A 17536-nucleotide genomic window follows, 5' to 3' on the forward strand; every position below is an offset into this window, starting at 1 on the left:
ATCTTGAAAGGATTACAATTTCTAGTAATCTACCAAGAATCTTTATTATGCACTGACTATTTTAATTGTCATAAAACTAACTAAATAAATAACTAAATTGGCGGAACCTGCATGTGACTTAAATAGCTACTCCAATTCCAACGCAGAGAGCCGAATAAGTAATAATGTGAAGGCGTCCAATATCAATGGATTTTAGCTGCTGGTGTAAAGTGATGAGTTCCGAAGTATGTGTTTCAAATGTGTTGTCTAAAGTTTTGTTTAACACCGTAATCGTATTGGTTATGATAATTGCTTCCAATTGTTTAAGTTTTCTATGATCTATTTAATAAAAAATTTATCTCGCATAAATGCGACCGATCATGTTTGCATAACTTATTTATGACAAATGAAAATGTCATTCATTGTATGTACGCAACTATGCATTTCTTCAATATTGTTGACGGTAGTGAGTCGAGTGCTAAATGGTGGCATATGTGCCTTGATCGTTGGGATCTCCTTCAGTAATTGATGGGGTGTAAGCAGCATCAATGATGCTCTCTTCAGTTTGCTTCAACTTAGATGATAACATGATAAGGTTGGAGACTAGGAAGGCTATTAACTGAGTTGTTTTTCCATTATCTTTCTCTTTTTCACCGTATTTGCTATCAGTCGCATCTCAGTGCGTATATTTTTTAAACTCCTTTGACACGTACCTTCATCGGGTTTGATAATGTTTATTCTTTAGTCTATAATGGATGTTTGGTTTTCAGCAGTGCCAATACGTGATGTTTGTCCTCATTTGTCTTTTCCATGGCTGAAGTCATTTGATCGGCATATTCAGAGACCAAAACACCTAACAAAGAGTGTGCCAAGTTTCCAACTATATTTAGAGCTCCCCGCCTGATGGTCATCTGTAAAGACATCGACGACACTGGCTTTTATTCGCTTTAACTTGGATGGTGACATGATAAGTTGCGAGCTGGGAAATCTATTAACTGAGTTGTTTTTCCATTATCTTCCTCTTTTTCACCGCATTTGCTGTCAGTCGCATCTTAGCGTGTAAATTTTAAAAACTCCCTTGACTCGTACCTTCATCTGTTTTGAGATTGTTTATTGTTGAGTCTATGATTAGAGATGGGCAGTGGGTAAATACCCAAAGGGTAAATACCCGGTAAATTGGGTAAATACCCATATGTGGGTATTTATTTGGGTATTTACTATATTGACTCGGTAATACAACATCTTACACCCTATTTCCGGGTTTCTGTTATCAAATCGATTTAGAATGGATAGTTTTACGATACTTTAAAGACGTGGGTAAATACCCAAAATTTTGCACACATGTTTCTAATGTCAAAGCAAATATAGAAATCCAACATGGGGTCCCTGGGTCCAAGTTTTGATATAGCCCCCATATAACCATATCTCCCGATTTAAGGTATTTTTTGTCTATTATACACATTTTACAACCAAATTGGCTGTAATTTGGCACAGTGTTCTTTTTGAATACAAAATGTCCATGCAAAATTTTATGTATGTAGGTCCAGGTTTACTGGTAGCCCCCATACAAAGGTACCCCTATTTTGAGTATTTACCAAAAAATTGGGTAAATACAAAATTTAGCATACAAAATTTTGCATACATGTTTTTAATGTCAAAGCCGCCTATGTCTAGTGGTTCGGCAGTTAATGAGTTTATACCCAATTTTTGGGTAAAAACTCGGGTATTTACCCACGTCTTTAAGGTATTGTAAAACTATCCATTCTAAATCGATTTGATAACAGAAACCCGGAAATAGGGTGTAAGATGTTGTATTACCGAGTCAATATAGTAAATACCCAAATAAATACCCGCAAATGGGTATTTACCCACCCCTTGGGTATTTACCCGGTAAATACCATCTCTATCTATGATGGATGTTTGGTTTTTCAGCGGTTCCAAAATCTGCTTACCAACAACGAGAGTTTCCTGACCCTGGCTATCAGACCAACAGGGAAAAATCTGGCGGATGCAGCTGCAATGCTGCCCCGGATTTCTTTCTTTCATTGAACTTGGTTTCCTGCACCGCCGCGATCAACAAGTTCTTCTGGATAATGTCATGGAAACTGCGGTGAAGTACAGTATAGTATTTCGATAATCCATTTTGTAGTCTTCTTAAGGAAGATCAATTGGTCTAAATGAAGACCGATTGGTTTTCTATATAAAGATGCAATCGGGTTTTATATGAAGACCTAATGGTCTTCTATATGAAGACAAACTAGTCTGTTATTGGAAGATCTTATGTTCATATAAAATTAGAAAGAAAGATCTATGGGTCTTCTAAAAGAATACCTAATGGCCTTCTGAAAGAAGACCTAATGATCATCTAAAGCAATATATAAAAATATTAAGATAAAACAATAAACATGTACATAACTTGTTTGAAAAAGATTTACATAAATTGCTTGTTTTTTTATTATTATTATTTTAAACATATAAAATATATAAATTATTATTTTAAAAATAATGTGTATAGAAGAAATAAATAAACTTAAATCGAATACGTAGAATTCATTACAGAGAACGTAAATAAGTGTGTAAATACAATTAACAATCATGTATAGAGAATAAATATGTTACATAAAAAATAATAGTTTTGGGCGAAGTAGTGATCATACACAACATTCAAAATGAATATGAATTGTGGGGGAGGACAGATTTTTTTTGTTTTTTTGCATAAAAAAGAGTAAAACAAAACAATAAATTATAATTGTATGACTAATAAATTGCAGTAATTCACAAACATATTCCAAGTGCAATTAAAATTAAGTACACCTTAACAAAATTACATAGAATAATTCAATACAAATTAAATAATCGGCAATGGACGGATCCCCGACCAGCACGGAAGACCCAACACACAAACAATAACGGATTGAAATTACACAGTAATAAATGCCACTTATACAAATATATATAGATCGATTGATTATTATTATTGCCCAAGTTGCGAGCGCAGTCTCTGGATTTCTTCACGGCGTGTATGTAGAACAATTTTTGCATTTTCATATTTTTCTCGAAGTAGATTTAATTCCTTTTTCATGGAATCACATTGACTCTGAAATTAAAAAGATTAAAAAATAATGAGTTGCTGTATATATTTCAATTATAGAGAAAATTTCATACCTTCAACATTTTCATTTGTGTCGCTTCCAGGGTATTCATTGAATTACCATCGGTATTTTCTTTTTGTGATATTCTCTCCTCTAGCTCTTTGATGCGATCCTTGCGATAACGACAGATGTTTATCAAATCATTATACTTGCCCTGCAAGGCATTAAAGGAGGTGCTGATATCACCATCGGTTTGGGTTTCAACATCTGTGGTGTCGGGCACTACAATTACAGGCGTGGCAACAGTTTCTGATGATGCTGTTGTTTTCTTTTCGGCAGAAGACGACTGTGCCGCTGCTGCTTGCTGTTGAAGCTGAGCCTGGGCCTTTTCCAATGCTGCCATTGCTTTTTCCGTCTTTTGTGTCTGTTCATAGATTTTCTGCTTGTAGCGTTTCATTTTTTCCTGTTCCTCTTGTAGTCGTTTCATCAATGCGGCCTTTTCATCCTTTAATGGATGATTTTTCAATTCCATACTCAAAGCAGTGACTTGACTTTCGCGAATGAATAAATTACGTTCACATTCTTTGAGTTTACGATCCAACTCCTCACACTTGCAGGGTTCTATAATGAAACAGAAAATAATTAAATTTTGTATTTAACTTTTAAAAATCATTTAATAAGCCTCCTACTTACCCTGTGGATCGGTCATTGTTCCTTTTTCCTGTTCAATACCACATCGCCGTTCATCGAATGTGCTCAAACGTCGATTTTTACGTTTTCCACTAATATCCGATGCATCTAAACTCTTTCTTGGCCTTGGTGAATTTGACGAAGTATTTACAAAATCCATGGATGTATTGCCTGATATATTCAAGTTTTGTCTATCCATATTCAAATTGTTGATGGTAATTTCACGTATTTTACCCTCCAAGGATGCAGTTGTTGCTTGCAGAGTTTCAATGGTGGTGGTTAGCTGCTGTTTTTCTTCTTCAAATGCACGTTTTTTTGTTGTCTGTAAAAAGCACCAATGTTTTATAGTTAATAGGCGGATCAATAGTATTAAAAATTAATGAAAAATAAGGAACTCTTATCGACCGTGTTTGATCAACTTTCTCCATTGTGAAGAAATTGTCTATAACTTGTACTGCTAAGAGGACCTATAAAACAAGAACCATAGAAAACCTTACAGCGAGACCATCTACCCACAAAGTAAGAGTTCTGATTACAAAAAAAATTAAGACAAAACAAAGAAATCAAACAGTTGGAACTACACATATTTTTCTGTTACTCCACTTCGAAGCTAGGATTTTCACAAATAATCGTCATATTACTGAATTAATTAAGTAGATCGGCATTAAAATTTTTGGACAAAGGATTTTCTATCTATAAAAAACCCGATTGCCAACGTACATCTAATTTGGTTGAATTGTTTCAATAGTGCGATACCGTTGTATTGGACCTATACCATTTTTCTGTTCTTCCCCTTGAGAGCCATAGGGTTTCTTCAAACCATCGCCATATTAAACGATTAGTTTCTCGTTTTTTTTATATCTTCCGACATAAAGACATTTTGTCTTTGTTCTATGATAATTGTTCGAGGCCAGGTGTTTCTTGGTCAACCTCGATTTCGTGATCCTTGGTTATGGTAGGAATAATTTGTTCCTAAGGCGTGGAAAGTCCATTTCAAATTCCTCTAGTTAATCAGAGTTCCTGGTTCGTTATGGCATTGGGTTAGAATATCCTGCATATTTGTTTGAGTACTGGTCCTAGTTCCACAGATCTATGTTAGTCGTGGCGTTGGGCCAGATTATCATGCATGAGCTCCAATTCGGAGAATCTAAAAGTGACATCAGCGCTCACTTAGGTATTCGAATTGTGAGCGGCTGTTGTTTAATACCCCGAAAATTAATTTCAGCTACCCAAAAAGTAGGCAATTCTCTGTAGTGAAATGTACGAATTCTTTCTAATGGCTTATCATGGCTATGGAAAGAACTGCGTTTATAGGTTATTAAGTCGGAGCTATCGAAGAATATGACATCTGGGCTTGGGTTTTTATAGAATATTTTGTAGAAAAACTTTTAGGCCTCTAGACGTGATTTTTTAAAGAATATTTTCTAGGTGGACTTTTAGGCCTCTAGAATATTTTTTAGAAGAACTTTAAGGCCTCTAGATGTGGAATTTTAAAGAATTTTTTAGAAGGACTTTTAGGCCTCTAGGCGTAGGTTTTTGTAGAATATTTTCTAGAAGAACTTTTAGGCCTCTAGACATGAATTTTTAAATAATATTTTCTAGAAGGAATTTCAGGCCTCTAGGCGTAGTTTTTTAAAGAATATTTTCTAGAAGGACTTTGAAGCCTCTAGGCGTGCATTTTTTAAATATATTTTGTAGAAGTACTTTAAGGCCTCTAGGCAAGGATTTTCTATGAACATTTTCAGAAGGACTTTTTGGCCTCTGGGCAAGGATTCTTAAGGAATATTTTAGAAGGACTTTACGGCCTCTGGGCGAGGATTCTTAAGGAATATTTTAGAAGGACTTTACGGCCTCTGGGCGAGGATTCGTAAGGAATATTTTTGGAAAGAACTTAAGTCCTCGAGGCGTGTGTTTTTAAAGAATATGTTCTAGAAGGACTTTTAAGAATTTTAAATAATATTTTTAGAAAGGTATCGTCACAGAAGCACAGAAATGATTTTTGAAAAATATTTTCTGCTACCCGAACATTTGAGGGATTAGAAAATTATCTGAAGCGAAATCTCTGAGCATTTTCAATTGGCTTCCCATGGTCATAAAAAATAAAGCGTTCAGAGGTTATAAAGCCCTTCCTTGGGACAACTAGAAGATATCTTTGTCAACTGGCTAGTAGGCATTCTGTTGGAAGACCAGTAAATCTTCTGATACAATACAATCGTCGCAGAAAAAACCTTTTCCTAACAGTACCAAAAATATTCAAATATAAAAATTCTCAAATCCTCCTCTACTTACCATTTCCGTTCTCAGAGTGTTATAACTTTCCAATTGACGTTCCAATAACTCCTTATGATGTTGAAGATCATCACGTAAGTTGCGACTACAGCGACCAGCTTCCTCAACGGTGGCTTCCATTTTACGTTGCATTTCAAGATAATCTGCTTTCAAGACGGTAATTTGATTTTGCAACACTGCAGCTTCTTGCAATTTTAGATTCGCTTCGCACACTTGTTGTTCCAATTGTTTGTTAACAATTTGTAATTGTTCATTGGTTGTTTGAAGGGAGGTATATTTCAATTGTAATTCACCCAAAGAATTTTTAAGTTCTACGGTTTCATGCTGTAGCGAGGATTGTGAAGATTGTAACTGCTGTTGTAGAGAATTAAGTTGAGAACGAAGTTCCTTTTCCACATGTGAAGCTTGCATAAGTTTTGTTTCAAGTTCATGGATTTGTTCGGTTTGTTTGTTGGAGGTTTCTTCATGCTGTTGGGCTAGGGATTTCAAATTTTTAATTTCATTCGTAAGTTCGGAATTCTTTTGTGATATCTGGTTAAGAGAACGTTCAACCTCTTCATGTTCTTGCAGGAGAGCTTCATATGACTTGGCCTTGGAACGTGTTTCATGCAGCTCCTGGGAGAGTCTTTCAAGTTTTTGAGTAAATGTGTTTTCTTGTTGTTTGTATTGGGATATGTCACGTTCATATTTGGTGAGGGTAATTTGCATTGTGTCTTTTTCTTGCTGTAGGGCACACAACTTTTCAGAATTCGCATTTCGGAGATCAATTAATGAGGCTTCTAATTTAGCTTTTTCCGCAGAAAGTTCTTGATATTGTTGTAATTCCCTTTCTAGGGTTTCATTTTCTTTACTGGCGTTTATGAGAGAGGTTTTCAACAATTCCATTTGATGATTATTAGTTTCAAATTGTTGTTGTAGATTTAGGAACTCCTGTTGTTTGGCTTCGTATTTTTCATTGGTTAAACGTAGATTTTGTGTTAGCTCCGCTTTTTCTTGTATCATTTGTTCCAGCAATTCTTCAGCCTTCTCTTTTTCTTTGAGGCAAAGTAATTGTTTCTTGAGCGTTGTAATCTCTTCGGAAAGTAGAGAACATTTTTCAGAGAGAGATTTTTTCTCTTCAGTTATTTGCGATAACTGAGTTTCGAGAATACCGCTGTCGTTTCTCAATTTTTGTAATTCGTCATTACATTTTTGGAGATTTTGTTCTAAATTACACTTCTCCAATTCCAAGCTTGCACTTGTGGTTGTGAGTGTATTTAGTTGTGCTTGTAGGTCTTCATAGGCCTTTAAGTGGTCAGTTTCTCTCTCTTTGAAGGTGTTGAGTTCTTCATTTTTCTGCGTTATTTGGGAATTAAGATCTTGTAAGTCTTGTTGGAGTTGTTCTTTTTCTGCTTGATGTTGTTGCAATTGTTCTTCGAGTGATTTTAGTTGTTCTTGTAGGCCAAGCTTTTCTGCTTCTTGAGCCTTTTTAGTTTCCAAAAGCTCATCAATGGTCTTTTGCTTTTCTTGGAGTTCTTCTTTGTATTGTTTTTCAATCTCTTGAATTTGTTCTTCGAGGGCCTTCTTTTCCGCTTCGCTAGAGGTTTCTAGAGTTTTCAGATTTTCTTCAAGCAAAAGTTTTTGTTTTTGCAATTCATAGAGTTCTGTAACTTTAGATTCCAATGAAGATTTTTCTTCCATAACAGACTCTAAAATTTGCAGCTTTTCTTCTAACTCAGACTTTTGCTTTTCCAACAAAGATTTTTCCTCCACAATAATTTCCAATGACTTGAGTTTTTCTTCAGTTAAGGATTTTTCTTCTTTCAAATCCTTAAGCTGTGACTCCAAGGAAAGTTTTTCTTCTTGTAACGCTGACAGGTCTTGAAGTTTTTCTGCCAGTAACCGCTTATCTTCAGTTAGTTCAGATAGATTAGATTCCATTGAAGATTTTTCTTCCATTAACATTTGAAGGTTTTCTTCCAAGGTGGCCTTTTTATTTTCTAACTCCGTTAGCTGACTTACACGCTCTTCCAAGGAGGCTTTCTCCTCTGCGACGGACTGTAGATTCTTTAATTGTTCTTCTAGTTGGAATTTTTGTTCCTCCAATGTGATTTTTTCCTCTCTCAAGGTATTCAAATGCATTTCAGAGAGTTTTTCTCCGCTTTCTTTGGTTTCTTTTAGCTCCACTAGTTCTTTTTCCAAATTTTCCTTTTCTTCGTTAAGCGATTGAAGTTGGCAGGACAATTCGGTTTTTTGCTTTTCGGCATCTTCTTTTTCATTTTGCACTGCTTCCAATGTGGCAATTTTTTCCTGGAATGTTTTGATGATCTCTTCGCGTGCAGAATCTTCTTTACACAGATCTTGAATTTGCATTTCAGCTTGTTGAAGCTTTTGTAGAATTTGTTGCCGCTCCAAAGCCAATTGATCTTTTTCTTCGGAGATTTGTTTTAAGACTTCCTGTTGTGCCTCATTGCTGCTGAGTGCCGCCTGCAATTGTGAAAGTTTTTGTTGTATTTCTTCTTTTTCATCGGCGATTTCCATCTTTTCTTTAACTATTTCGTTGTGTTGTTCGTTGAGGGCCCTGTAATCTTCTCTTAGCTGTAGTAATTCCTTATCGAGCACCTCTTTTTCCTTTAGCAGGGTGGCTTCTTTTTCTTTGAGAGCCTCTAAATCTTTGCGAATTTCCTCGGAGGTTTTTTGTTGCTCTTCCATTTCGAAATATTGAGCCTGCAATGTGGCAAAGTTTTGTTTGATTTCCTGCAATTCTTGCCCTAGAGTATTGGAGGACTCCTCATTGGCTTGAAGAGTTTCCAAGGCTTTATCGTATTCCATTTGCAATTGCTGCCGTTGATCTTGCAGATTTTCATAGTCTTTTTCCTTGGCCTCTTTTTCTTCTTGCAATTTTATTAGCTTTTCTTTTTCATCTTGGAGTTCTTTTTGAGATTTTTCGCAAATGTCTTCCTTTTCTTTCATTTCCTCCAAGGCTTGTTGTAATTGTAATTGAATTTGTTTGTACTCTTCCTGAAGTTTTGCCATTTCCTGGGAGTTTTGTTGTTCCTCTTGGAATTCGCGTAAAGCCTGCTCCTGTTGGCGACACTGCTCTTGCAGTTGTAACCGCTGAGCTTGTATTTCTTCGAAATTGTGTGTGAGATGTTGTAACTCCTCTCGCACGGTATGGCATGTCTGCTCCGCCCCCTTGAGTTGTGATAAAATTTGTTCATGTTGCGATTGCAATTCATTGTATTGCGTTCGGAGTTGTTGGAGCTCTTGGTTTTCTGCCTGTTCACCCTGACCCTCCTCTTTGGATTGCACATATTCACTCTGCAATTGATTATATTCATTTTTAACCTTTTCCATTTGCTCCTGCAGCTCTTGAGCCTGCCGGCTTATCTCTTCATTTTCTTGTTGCAATTTTTGCAATTGCTCTTCCTGCTCTTTTATAGTAGCCTCATATGCATCCTTCCGATTCTCCCATTCCGCATTGTATTTCTTAATATTATCCCGATATTCATTTGCGGACATTTCCAATTTCTCCATCATTTCCAGTTGCAGTTGTTGACAGCGTTCTTTATACTGTTTCTCCTTCTCGTCAAATAGATCTTGTGCCGCCTTCATATCGGATTCCAAATCCAAATTACGTTGTGTTAAATCTTCCAACATACTTGTTTGGCTGTCCAGCGTTTCGGCCATTTCTCGTTCCTTGGCTTGTAAGTTCTCCAATTCTCGGCGCAAATCATTGATGGGTGGGGGAGGAATTAGTGGTTTAGCAATCTCTCCATTTAGGGTACAGTTCATCATCAGCATCGATGAATCAAAGGTACAATTGTTAACCTTTTCCTGCAGCTCCTCAAAGACCACAGTCATATCGGCCTTTTCTTTCTCGAGTGTTTCAATTTGCTGCTGATATGTCTTACAGGCACACTTCTCCACAAATATGGATTTTTCCAAGAGTTCAGCAGACAACTGGGTAATTTGTTCGCGCATTTCGCTGAGGGTACGTTCGGTATTCTCCAACAGAGCCTTATTGCTTTGACGTTCCTCCTCATTCAACGAACGCAACTGGGATATTTGTTCCTTAAGTCTAACTATGAAATCCATGCAATTTTCACAACCATCTATTTCACCATCACAATTATTTGCCTTGCCATTCTCACCGCCATTTACATTCTCCTTCTCCCCATTTTCTTCCTCCTTCTCATTCTTCTCCTGTTCTCCTTCTTGTTTTTCATTTAATTCCACAATGTGGAATGAATGCTGTTTGAATGAACCCTGCAGCTGTACATTTTCCATTTCTTCCAGGAAACTCTTTTGAATTCTATTTACACCGCTTATATTGCGCAAATATAATTTGTAGTTTGGCGTCAGTTGTGCACCCACTCCTCCTTGTGTTTTAGGCGTCTTGAATATTCTTCTCTGGCCATTTTGTTGTTCCAATTCAATTTGTGTCAATGATTCGGAAAGTTGTTGGAATTTCTTTAGTAACTCATCTTCGGGACAGGGGCTACCCTCAAACTCGCCATATTCTTCTTCGATGCATACGCCTGAGCTACGCATGGAGGAGTTGCGTCCAGGCGACGGGGTACACAACATGGATCTACGTTCATGGCCCAAAACCTTTTCCAGCTGGGATTTCAATTCACAAATCTGAGCCTCAGCCTTGGATACCTCAGAGGAATTTTGTTGCAAAGCCTTAACTTCTTCCTGCAATTTCAGATTTTGTTCCTTGAGTGTATCACTCTCTTGCAGGTTGTCCATCAACTGATTTGATAGATCATCATATTCGCGCTGTAAATCATCAAATTGTGTTTGTAAATCCAATAGCTGAGATTTGAGTTGCTCGTTTTCTTTGACCAGATTTGCAGTGCCCGATGAGGAAACCACTTCCTCCTGTACATCCGTCTCCTGCCTTTCCTTGTCACCGGGTGCTCCCCTCTCCAATAACTGCTGCTGGACATCTTGTACCTTGTGTTTCAATTCCACAATTTCACTTTGCAGCTCCAAATTCTCCTTCTGCAAACGTTCACAATCTGTCACCGAGGCCGTGATGGAGGATTGTTCCTTACCACTACTACTCCTCTCCAATTCTTCATATTCCAATTGTAAATTTTTATATTTGTTTTCAATTTCAGCATATTGTTGTTCGATATCTTTCAAGGTCTTTTGCTGTTCTTGCCATGATAATTCCAAGCTATTGTATTTCTCCTGCAACACCACCATTTCTTGTCTTGCCAATTCGACTTGATGGTTTAAGGCCATACATTCTTCAGATTTGGCAGAATTTTCCGAGCTCACCTGCTCGTATTCTTTTTGTATATCTTGCAATTTCTCTCTCAGCAATTGCAGATCCCTTTGCAATAGTTCACATTCGTTACGTTCCCGTTTTTGTAACTCTTCAAGTTCTTCAATTTTTAATTTTGATTCTTGATTTTCTTTTTCAATTTCCTGATAATTGATGCGCAACTGTTCGTATTCTAGAGTGAGTTTGGTAAATTCTTGTGTAACTTTTTCGTTATCGGCTAACAGACGTTGCAAATCTTCACATTTAACACAAATTTTACCATTCTCATCGATATTCGATTCGGTTAGCGACAGTTGCAATAGTTCCTCTTTGGAATTTGTGAATTTTTCACTGGTCAAGGTCTTCAGTGACTTCTCCAGCTGATTTACTTCACGTTCTTTTTCCTTGAGCGCTTCAAGTAATTCGTTTTCTCGTAGTTTTGATTTATTCTTGTGTCGATCAAACTCAAATTCAATATTTACAGCTTCACGATTTTCCATTTCCAATTTTTCATTGGTTTTCTTTAGCTCAGCCAATTCCAATTCATATTTGGCTATTTTGTCATTGGCACTCTTATTGGCTGATGTTAATTTACTGATTTGGATTTGAAGGGCATCACATCTGTAAATATATATTTTTTTTATAAAAGAAAGGCAAAGAGAAAAAGGAAAAAATGATTAGAAACATGATCGAATTTGATTCGATGAAAAAAAAAAAACAGAGCAAAATAAGTGTTAGTCTAAGATACAAAAAGCAAATGTTTGCAAATGATTTTATAGATACAAATACAAAATAGAATATGAAAATACATATTTTCTAATTAAATAAGAACCATCCAGTGAGTAGAGCAGTATAGACGGACGCCCCCGACCACTAAACAATATCAGAATACTTAGACACCTGTAAGTATTTAAGTACAACTCCCACATCCTAGTAAATATTTGGTATCAAATTAAAGGCCAATCACCTCTCTTAGATATACTATCAACATCTGAGGTCTATGTCCTTCAGGATATATACGCCATAGAATACAAATTTTGTAATTTTTCATTCAAAAGTCTGGGTCCATTTGACCCCTTAAATATTGACCTATCTTTTTTAAAACAGTCATGCTTATTCCATGATAAGACCCCTTTCTATGTGTAAAATTTCATAATGTTGGAATAATGATTGCCTCTACAACTAGAAATATAGAGAAACATAAAGATTTTGGTCCATTTCATCCCTTAAACATTAACCGATCGATCAGGGGTCTTCTTTGGCCAGAACTCGCCCTAAATTCAAAATTTCGTGGTCCATAACTATGGCCTGTATCGTGTTGACAAATTATAATGGAGATATGGCGTTCGGTATACAAAAGGTGGGTCTAAGATTAATATTTCGCGGCGTTACAAACTATATATAGTTGTGTAGTGTATAAAACTGAGTCGCAGTAGATGTAACAACTGGTGAACTATTGCCTTTCTGGGGGCTCTTTTACGGACACTCCTAAGTCGATACACCTTTACTCCTTTACCCCCCTAGAAATTCCTGATGGCTTAGAGATTCCTGACATTTTCAGTTGAGGGGGGTAACTGGATCTACCTCTTCACGCGATGTAGGAATTCTTTCCGTACAAATAAACTTGATATTCCCTTTTATTTGAAGAAATTCTTATTTGTGCTCGAGGTCACTCAGAACGATTTGTATAGCTTAAGCAAGGTTGAGCAGTAGCGGAAGACCTAAAACCGCAAATATCCCTTGTACCAGCACAGTATAGGAGGGCCCAAACAGTTTCTGCAACCTCATTTCCATAGGAGTGCTGATGATATATAATTTTAAGGAAGGTTACGATAGCCCTGTGTCCAATAAGAACTACTACAATTCTTAACATGCCCGAAATTATGCAGGTTAAGCTGCTTGCTGCTTTTATAGAAGAAACATTTTAATTTTCCTCTACCACGAAGAGGCATTGAAAATAACAGGGGTGTTTTTAGACAATAGACTGTATGACAGTAGTTTGAGAAGTGCTGCTTCAGTTCAGCTTCTGTTTTAAATCCCCAATGTCTGGGTTGTGCTTCAACATCTTTCCCAACGCAAATTGTGGCGGTACGTTGTTGGCCGGGAGAGATTGTATACGACGCAATACACTTATCTTTGCCATGTCGCTCTCAAGTTGCACCACTACCAATTTGAGTTAACTGAAACAGAAATTGGATCATCCTTTTTCACTTAACCGTTGCCCCGCAATTAACTCGATCCTGCACCGATGACTTCAGATGTATGGACACTTTGGGTATATTCTACCAATTAAAACCAGTAAGGAAAGTAGTAAAGTCGGACGGAGCCGACTATATGATACCCTTCACCACTATGGGTATATTCAACAGATGAATCCTAACAGACGTCGCATTTTTAAAGGACCTGTGAAATGATATTGGATCCATAAACATGTCATTCTGCAATTCATTACGCTGTGCCAAATTTCGTGCAAACCGAAAGATATTATGGGATTTTGGTACAACATTTACATTTAATATGACGAAAATATATATGGGAGCTATATCTAAATCTGAACCGATTTTCACGACTCAAGACTCATTCAAGACTTTATTCAGTACGCTATGCCAAATTTCGTGCAAATCAAAAGATATATAGGGACTTTAGTGCACCATTTACCTTAAAGCAGACAAAAATATATATGGGAGCTATATCTAAATCTGAACCGATTTTTCCCAATTTCAATAGGGTTCGTCCTTGGGCCAATTAAGTGACCTGTGCCAAATTTCATCTAAATCGTATCATAAATGCGACCTGTAAAGTACAGGTTAACAAAAATACATGGACGGACGGACAGACTGACGGACATGCATAAATCGACTCAGAAAGTGATTCTATGCATATTCTCAAAAGGAATCATATGTCTATCCCGATTATTTTTGCCTGTTACAAACATTTGCACAAAGACATAATACCCTGTACCACAGTGTGGTGAAGGGTATTAAAATCTAGAACGTCATTCTAGTCTCAATTTGATAGGTTTCGTGTCAACCGGTGCAACATTTACCTAAAATCCAAGGAGAATTTTAATGGGAGTTATATCTAAATCTGAACTGATTTCAACAGAATTTGTGTCAATAGTACAAACTTTGGGTCTTTAGTGCACACTTTACATAAAATCGAAGGAATATATATGGGAACTATATTTAAATCTGAACCGATTTTAACGAAGCTTAGCAGACATCATTCTACACTCAATTCAGAACGCTATGCCAAATTTCATGCAAATCGAAAGATATATAGGGACTTTGGTGCACCATTTACATAAAATCGGACAAAAATATATATGAGAGCTATATGTAAATCTGAACCGATTTTCACGAAATTTAACACACATTGTTGCAAATATATATGGACTTTGGTGCACTATCTACATAAAATCGCACGAAATTATATATGGGAGCTATATCTAAATCTGATCCGATTTTCAGGAAACTTAGCACACATCACTCTAGAATTAATTCAATACACTGTGCAAAATTTCGTGCAAATCTAAAGATATATAGAGACTCTGGTACACCATTTACATAAAATCGGACGAAAATATATATATGGGAGCTATATCTAAATCTGATCCGATTTTCAGGAAACTTAGCACACATCACTCTAGAATTAATTCAATACACTGTGCAAAATTTCGTGCAAATCTAAAGATATATAGAGACTCTGGTACACCATTTACATAAAATCGGACGAAAATTTATATAGGAGCTATATCTAAATATGAACCGATTTACCCCAATTTCAATAGGATTCGTCCATGGGCCAAACAATGAGCTGCACCAAATTTCATCCAAATGCGACCTGTACGTTTTTTACAATTTAACACCAAGAGACGGACGGACATGCATAAATCGAATCAGAAAGTATATTCTCAAAAGGAACCATGTGTCTATCTCATTTCCTTTTGACTGCTACAAACATATGCACAAAGACATAATACCCTGTATCACAGTATGGTGAAGGGTATAAAAACAGTCAAATCGCTTAGAAAAACTTGTCCAACATTTTCAAAATACCCAAATGAGGTTATAATGGGGACTCTATTCCGAAATGTGGACCAACTTATATATAATAGTTGCTAACCACTGATAATCGAAAATTGATTAATCATTCGTAAACGATTTAAGGCTACAAAGTATTTTTGCCATCAAATTCTAAATCTACTTGAATTCATTGTAACCACGGTCAACTGTAAACATCGGTGTTCTAGTGATACAAATATAAAACAACAAAACAAAAACTAAAAGAAAATGCGACCATTAAAATATAAACAAACAAACAATAACAACTACAAAGTAATCTAATGAATCAGATAAATTGCAGTGATTATTTCGGATTCTGCTTCCTCCTATGGTCTCTGCATAGTCAGTGTATTCCTCCTATGCGCTGACTGAGAGCCAAACAGACAGGCAATCAAAAGATAAGCAATCATGCAAACTATTTAACTTTTAACTGTTGCATTCATTCATTTTCACCACTTATATGACGAGAAATAAAAAACCAACAACAACTACACAATAAAACAACTTAAAAACAATTAACAAAGACATCTAATTTACATAGACAGAGAACTAACAAAGACATGTAAACGGAGAGTAAACATAGAGAGAAGAGTGGAAGATAAGCTAAGAAAATTAGCCTGAAAAAATAATCAGTCTGACAGACACATTTTTATAGTAGGTTATTGGGTGCCAAGGGACAGGCAGGCGACAAGCGACATGTTAACAACGAAGGGGAACAAAATTTAATTAGTGCCCACACTTGTCATCTGCTGGATAAAATATATGTGCAAGAATTTTTGTATATTAGGGTAGAGTTGATGTTCCGCCTACTTTGAACAAAACTGAATGTTGTGGAAAGCTCAATAAAGTCCATTGGGAAGGTTCGTCATCGGGTATTGAGGGGGAGGACCTTGGATAAAATGACCGAGTGTCTAACATTACAAAATGGTCGATTTGATTTTAACCCTTTTTTTAAACAACCCAACAAAATTGATTGGTGTGGCTGCCTTGGCTACCTTAGTTCTCAACCTTACAAATGGAGCTTCAATAATCAATTAATTCTACACTCAATTACATCAACCACTGTCAAATATTTTAAAGATTTTCTATTGATCCTCCCTGTCCCACTACACTTGAAAATATTAACGTAAACCTGGAGAGAGAGACCTACCTTCTCTTCGATCTAATTGAGAAAATCAGTTTTCCCTCTCAACCAAGAGAGTATTCCGACCACCTCTGGGACGATTCTTATTTGACGGACAAGTATGACGCTATGCATACCACTGAGGTCACATGATTTCTCCCATGATTTCTTCACCATATAAAACTTATTTTTATCAATGGGTTAGGTACCCGATGGCAAAGTATCTCCACATGGGCCGAAACTCTGCCCGCGAATTGGGTAGACATTCGAGGTTCTCCTTTAGGTGAAAACCAAACCACCAGGCTACGTCAACGGGCGTAGCGGTCCCTGAGCTTCGTCAAGTTTTCCAATTTTGAAAATAAAACCAGTAAGGAAAGTAGTAGAGTTCTACCGACTATATAATAACCTCCCTTTACCACTTTGGGTATATTGTACATATGTATCCTTACAGTTGCACTTCAATGTTGCTTCGAAAAATTTAATTTCATTCGAGCAGTTTTGAGTCGTCTGCGTACCAAGGGACAAATTTATGAAAAACGATTTATAGCAAAATTGATGCACGCTATATCGAAATCTGAACCGATTTTCCCGAAACTTAACATACATCATTCTAGACTTAATTTAGTTCGCCAAGCCAAATTTCGTGCAAATCGAAAAATATATAAAGGGACTTTGGTACAACACTTTCATTAAATCGAACGAAAATATATATGGGAGCTATATCTAAATCTGAACCGATTTCCTCGAAACTTACCACACATCATTCTAGACTTATTTAAGTACGCTATGCCAAATTTCGTGCAAATCGAAGGATATATAAGGACTTTGGTGCATCATTTACATAAAATCGGACGAAAATATATATGGAAGCTATATGGAAATATGAACCGATTTTCCCGAAATTTAACATACATCATTCTAGACTTAATTAAGTAGGCTGTGCCAAATTTCGTGCAAATCGAAACATATATAGGGAGGACTTTGGTGCGCCATTTACTCAAATTGGACGAAAATATATATGGGAGCTATATCGAAATCAAAA

The 17536-nt window shown here is 36.5% G+C and overlaps 2 protein-coding genes across 2 annotated transcripts in view; one reads left to right on the forward strand and one right to left on the reverse strand.

Moving 5' to 3' along the window:
- The window catches only part of LOC133323724 (D-3-phosphoglycerate dehydrogenase-like), a 75603-nt gene that overhangs the window by 12949 nt on the left and 45118 nt on the right, over positions 1–17536 (forward strand). The window lies entirely within an intron of this gene.
- LOC133323723 (centromere-associated protein E) overlaps positions 2954–17536 on the reverse strand; it is a 37832-nt gene continuing 23249 nt past the window's right edge. Inside the window, exons 8-11 of the mRNA XM_061532644.1 lie at positions 6051–11928; positions 3765–4083; positions 3145–3692; positions 2954–3076 (exon numbers count right to left, since the gene is read on the reverse strand). Coding sequence (XP_061388628.1) covers positions 2954–3076; positions 3145–3692; positions 3765–4083; positions 6051–11928 — 6868 coding nt within the window. The remainder of the gene's footprint in view (positions 3077–3144; positions 3693–3764; positions 4084–6050; positions 11929–17536) is intronic.

This window comes from Musca vetustissima, unplaced genomic scaffold, assembly GCF_032173495.1.
Source record: "Musca vetustissima isolate MV318-11 ecotype Yass unplaced genomic scaffold, APGP_CSIRO_Mvet_v1 utg7334, whole genome shotgun sequence".
In the NCBI taxonomy this organism is placed as follows: Eukaryota; Metazoa; Arthropoda; class Insecta; order Diptera; family Muscidae; genus Musca; species Musca vetustissima.